Genomic DNA, 6179 nt, shown 5'->3' on the forward strand with positions numbered 1-6179 from the left:
GGTTTGAGGTTTTCTGTAGAATTCATGAGAAACAGCAGCAGCTCCTCCTCTTTCATCTGTTTAAAGCCTTAAAGCCTCACTGAGCTGATTTTAAATCACCATCACACACTGTTAAACAACGGTAATATTGCTGCAGCCGGGGCGTCAGAAAATACTGTGAAATAACAAAAACTCGTAAAACCGTAATTTTTTTAGACTTTTTTGTCGTGTTTTTCTGTTAATTGTCAGCAGAGGCAGAGCAGCCAGAGGGAAACTAAACAATATTCTCAATAAAATATGATCCAGATTTGTTTTTCTGTTGAGTTTTATGGAAGTTGATTCCTATAAAAGATCCTCCTGTGGAAGTCTTCGAGGTTCCTCTCATTTCTTACATTTAACAGGAAGAGAAAAAAGGGATTTCAGATATAAAAAGACACAACAACAATTTATTTAGTCACATACGAAGAGATAAATTAACACAGAGACAAAAGAAAGTGAAATGTGTCCTTCAGGCTCCGGTTGCTTCTGAAATCAAACCTGTGACGTTCACTTTACAGAGTTTAAACACAATGTTTGCTTACTGTTTGTCCTCTGGGTCTGAGGATCAATCAACTCTTACAACTTTGATTTCCAAGCGTCCTTGAATGCACCGACGATATAAAATGATTATTTCTGAGCTCCAACAAACGAGCAGCTGCAGGTTTTCATCTGGTTTCCTGTCCTCTCTGTGGCGTCCTGCGCTGAGCCCTGGTCCTGGTCGCCCCCCCCGGGCTCCTCGCCGCTGTGCTGTTGATGACTCGTCTCTCCACCTTCAGCACCTCCTCGTACAGGAACGCCGGCTTCACGTCCAGCAGGAAGCAGAAGAGCTGCAGCAGCCAGACGAAGGTCCGAGGCAGCGTCGCCTCCACGTCCGAGTAATGACTGCGACACGTCCTGAAGAGGAGGAGAGGAAGAACTCAGGAGGATCTCAAAGTGATCAATACATTTAAATTCTGTTGATCGATTTCACTTTGACTGAAAACTGTATTTTAATGAGCTTGTTTGTGTTGAGTCTATAAAGTTATTTGTTTATAAAAGCAGCTAAATTCACTATAATCGGCCTCCATATGTTGGAAATCTCTGAAACTGGTGCCGGTCTAAAAAATCAAACAACCAAACAAACCGGGGGTTGCAGGCTCTGAGTCCTGGGTGCCAGTATGTGGAGTTAGAGGGGGTCAGGACGTTGTGCTGCAGGGTCAGAACTCCACTCAGCTTCTTGTGGTGCAGACTGGGACCGTCGGCTCCGTCCTCGTCCCCCCAACAGAACCTGAAGCTGGACGGATCGCCGCGCTCGCCACCCGCCAGGTCACGGGACAGCTTCTGGAAGCAGATCTGCACCTGCTCCGCTATTCCTGCAGTGACACACAAACACAGCAGCTGCTTCAGTCTCAGATCCAGGTCCAGGTCCAGGTCCAGGTCTACAGCCGCTGTATCAGATTCTTACTTTTTCTTTTCACCACGACTCTTTTATCCCTCTTGCTCGAGCAAAGAGGATTCTTGGCTACCCACTGTTTCCTGTGGACGACAGAAATAATAATAAAAACTGTATATTAGTTTCCAAACCTTTAAATCAATTTAGTGTTTTCAACAAATAAGTCAAATAAAAAGATTTTAACAGTCTGGCGGGTTCCAGCTCGTTTTAATAAATCATTTATTATATATACGTTTTTCTGGACAAACGGTCCTAAAAGCTGCAGTTTCAGTGACCGACTACATTAATGTGGCTGCAGCTCATCAGTTCTTTATCTCAGACTCTGGAGGTGGTTTATATCTGACCTGGCGACGTCGTGGTCTCTCCTCTGCTGAGCTCTGGTCAGAGCGGCCTGCAGCAGCCGGTACCACCTCCTCAGGTTGAACAGGTTTCCTGTCGGTTCAGTCGACACGAAACATCGTAAGGAAAGTCTCTGATGGACGAACTAACGGTGGGAGTCTGTCGGCTTCATTATTAAACTGGATGTTACAGGATTTAACAGATTCAAGTTCCATCATTGAAGAAATTAATTCCATCAGCTGGACAACAACAGCTTAGGACGGAGGTGAAGAACTCACCTGCGTCGTCCAGGTCACCTGTCTGATTGGATAAATCCCTGAAAGAACCAAAATGACATTTTACATTCAGCTTAAAATCCAAATTCCTAAAAACATGAGAACTGTCCCGGCTACCATTCAGTGCGGTCGTCCAGGCCGAAGATCAGCTTCATGGTGACGATGATGAGGGCGGCGGCCTGGACGTCGTACAGCGGCAGGACGGGATGAGACAAACGGTCAAACGTGTGGAGCGTTTGATCCGCCATACCAGCGTGCTCCATCACCGTGCAGACCCACGGGTGGAGTTCGTCTGGGGACAGAGAACAGTCGTAGTGTTAGTGTTAGCAGTGTGTCAGCAGGCGGTACCAGTAGCACTGTTGGCGCTGCGTTACCGGGCAGGTTGGCGTCGGTCAGGTAGCGCAGGCTGAGCAGAGCTGGGTGCAGCAGAGTCTGGCGGCTGATTGGAGGAAAAGCAGGAAGCTGCAGTAACAGAACCAGAGACTGAGCCTCCTTATGAACCAGCTGGTGTGACGGGACGCTCTGACGGGAAACAACAAAACAACAAAACTTCAGTAAACGTTGCTGCTGAATGTAAAATGTGATTTATAGCGGATGGATTCTGACCTCCACTCTGAAGATGAGAGCGTCTTTGCCCTCGAGCTTCATCTCATCAGGAAGTTCCTCGTAAGCGTTCAAGTACGGGACGTGACCTTCGTTCACCAACCTGAAACAAAAACACATCCACTAACTCTTCCAGGACCTTCCAGGACCTTCAGGACCCTTCCAGGGACCTCGACTGGCGCAGCGGGAATTCATCCACAAGGCAGCTGGAAAGCGTTGAACATCCAGGGTGAGTCGTTACCTGAGCAGGTCGCTGAGCGTCAGCGGCTCGCGGCTCCAGGTCAGAGCGGAGGTGGATCAGAGCCAAAGTCTTCTTCATGCTTCATCAGACCGACGGGTCTTCTCAGCCGGGGCGACAGGTAACTGACCGGCGTCCACCGAGCCCGAACACTGCGACCAATCACTGGGAGCTCTCTGCTGGAGGTAAAAGAGCGTCTATCCCCCTTTGTTGCCTGCGTCAGCTGTTGGTGGTTGTCTGCCAGAAGCTGTCATACATTTGACTGTTTATCAGTCTGAAGCCACATTTTACCATCCACTGTTTAGATCTTGGTGCTTTTTAACTCTAGATTTTGAACCGGATGAAGGATTTTATTTCATCGGACTCTGGATCTTAAGTTATCAGAGAACAAGCTGAGCTAAGTTAGCAGCAGCTCGGCTCGCAGCCTCCGGGACGTCCTTTGTCTGTCAACAGCGTGGGGAGGAAGCAGTGATTGTTAGGTGGAAACTGCTTTATTCAGTGTGTTTAAGTGGTTTTAATCAGCAGGTCTGTTTGTTTTTGGAGAGGAGGAGACCTCTGTGGATTAATTTAGGGCTCCCGGTAGAAACCTCCTGAACCATGAACACTGAAGGAATCCTAACCGGGATTATTAATTATATTTTAAAACAACAGAATATTATTGTGGTTTTCAAACTGCATCAAAGTTTGTTTCCATGAAATTCTTCACTGAGTTATTTGATTATGTAACATTTCTTGCCAGCGTCCCCTGAATGATTCTACCTGCAGTTGATCCGATGGTGCTGGGCGGGTTCGTCTCTCCGTCCGTCTCACTGGCCGACATGACGGACGACTCGGCTGCACTCTCCGAGTCCGAGTCGGGACCTCGCTGAGAGACAACAACAACATTTAATCGTTTAACAGCGTTTCAGTTAATGAGTTAATAAATGTTTCTGACGTGTGATAAAACGTTCTTAATTTATCGAACTCTTCTCAGGTTCTTTAACTTCAGTCAGTATTTGTATCGAGGAGCTCGTGAAAGAAACGGTGGTCTGAGTGAACTCACCACTTTCAACCTGCAGGTCCTCACTGGGTTGTGTGTGTAGGCCTGTCGACTCTTCTGCAGGTAGAGTCTCCACAGCTCGCACAGCGCCGCGTCCTGAAACATTAAAGATCCGTTTCCCATTGAGACGTTCCCGCTCTAAACTGCGGGTCTCATTGAAAAGGTGTAAACACGGACCTTAAAGTTGGGACTGACTCCCAGTCGGAGCAGAGCGTCGGCCTGGTTCCTCAGGATGAACTGGAAACCCTCACAGATCCTCCACTGACGACCACCCTCTGGAAAACACCAGGAACACGTTTTATTTAACACAACGGATGTAAAGTTTATATATAATCTTCTTTTAAACTTTAAACTGTTTATGTTTTGAACCCAGTTCAGTTCAGTTTGTGTGTAAAGACTCAGAACCACCGACCCGTCCTCTTGTTTCTGGGTCCTCTGCCGATGGTGGAGACTCTGTTGGAGCCGGGAGTGAAGGTGGAGTCCACCACCTCTTTGGTTCTCTGAGGACGATTAAACAGATATTACAACACGTTCACACTCACATCTATCAGCTGTTGTTGTTGTTGTTGTTGTTGTTTACCTCGATGACAGTGTGACAGGATCTGCAGTAGAAACGACCCTCATCTGAAACTCCCCAATCCACCGCTGAACACTGAGCACAGGGCTCCTTGTACCAGGCCTACACACACACACACACACACACACACACACACACATACAATTAAACAATTTGAGTCATTAAGACAAGGAGAGAACAAGAACTACTGTTAATATATTATTATTATTATTATTATTATATATGTTAAAACATCCACAACTGCACGTTCAGACAAATAAAATCATATTTTTGTTGTAACTTAAAATATAAAAGACAAACGTAACTATTTCTCCTTATTACACACCTCGCCAAGACTTCATTAATAACATTAATAATCAATATTTTATTCCGTGATAGAAACTACGAATAAAGTTTAAAGAAGTCTTAAAGAGCTTTCCACAACTTTATAACTTAGTAACTTCGGCAAACAAACTGCTGTTTGTGGGACAATTTAAATCTATTTAAATATTTTAAATTGACTAAATTAACTTTTAGCTCGAGTCCACAAACATCAGATTAAAGTCCTGAATGATGTATAAAAACACGTTTTAGCTTTATGTCACATAAAACACTCGCTGTTTGTTGAACTGACTCGTATAAATTGTGTTAAATGTTCATTATAATTTGTTTAATCGCTAAATTTGAGTTTATTAAACGTAGTTTGGTGTGAAGCTAACGTAGCTAACTTTAGTCTTTTATTAAAGACATGTGCAGCGTTAATTACCGTGTGCTCGTCGTCCATTTTCTCCTAAAAACAGCCGTTTTATCCGGTAATGTTTGTTTTCAAACACGTGGGTTTGTTTGGGAGTTTCTTCTTCTCCTGTTGTTTCCGGTAGTGTCGAGGCTCTGCGGCGCTCTGCTGCCACTCACAGTCCGGAACAGGAACTACAACTTATCACAGCGACACATTTAACTTTTATTTATTTATTCTGGTTGTGTTTTTTAATTTGTGTTAATTTATTATTTAAAACAAATGAAATAGAACTTTTTTCTATTATTTATTTATTAAGTATATATTTTAGTATATTATTATTATTACTGGACACTATTATAGTTGTACAGGTTCAATACTTTCAGCAGATGTGATCAGTTATCCTTCTCTTCTGTTCACTCTATCTTTCTTTCTTTCTTTCTTTCTTTCTTTCTTTCTTTCTTTCTTTCTTTCTTTCTCTTCTTCCTGTCCTCTGCATACGACCGTGAAGACAGGAAACGTGTCACTTCCTACCGTTTGTTGAAGAAGTCCTGCATTCAAAATATACTTAAAGTTAAAGTACTAATTATGCAGAATAATATGTATTATATTACTGTATTGTTATGTAATATTATGTCATAATTACTGTATTATTACTATATAAATATATATACTGCTGGGTAGTTTGATATAAATAATATCATAATTTAGTGCTGATTATATTTTTTTATCATTAATCTGAATACAGAAAAGTATCCAGAGATAAAAGTATAAATCAGAATAAAATAAAAAATACAAATATCTCAAAACTCAACTCAAGAACAAAACTCAAGTAAATGTATTTCTACTTGTTATTACACTGACAGTAATATAAATCAAAGTATTTACATTTGAATCTCTTTTCTATCATATTATTTATATGTTTATATATTTATTTATATGTTTA

At 42.7% G+C, this 6179-nt stretch overlaps 1 protein-coding gene across 1 annotated transcript; it reads right to left on the minus strand.

Moving 5' to 3' along the window:
* Positions 1-405: 405 nt before the first annotated feature.
* taf1b (TATA box binding protein (Tbp)-associated factor, RNA polymerase I, B) lies at positions 406-5390 on the minus strand. The gene is given in 17 exon segments (XM_035678678.1): positions 406-912; positions 1142-1370; positions 1463-1533; positions 1795-1882; positions 2068-2105; positions 2182-2356; positions 2439-2586; positions 2671-2770; positions 2909-2955; positions 2957-2991; positions 2994-3057; positions 3642-3770; positions 3948-4040; positions 4122-4219; positions 4357-4444; positions 4525-4623; positions 5267-5390. Coding segments are annotated over 17 exon segments (1749 nt in total). The 5' UTR covers positions 5285-5390; the 3' UTR covers positions 406-683.
* Between the last annotated feature and the right edge of the window lie 789 nt (positions 5391-6179).

This window comes from Morone saxatilis, unplaced genomic scaffold (genome assembly GCF_004916995.1).
Source record: "Morone saxatilis isolate NCDOM2014 unplaced genomic scaffold, NCSU_SB_2.0 Contig7, whole genome shotgun sequence".
NCBI classification, from domain to species: domain Eukaryota; kingdom Metazoa; phylum Chordata; class Actinopteri; family Moronidae; genus Morone; species Morone saxatilis.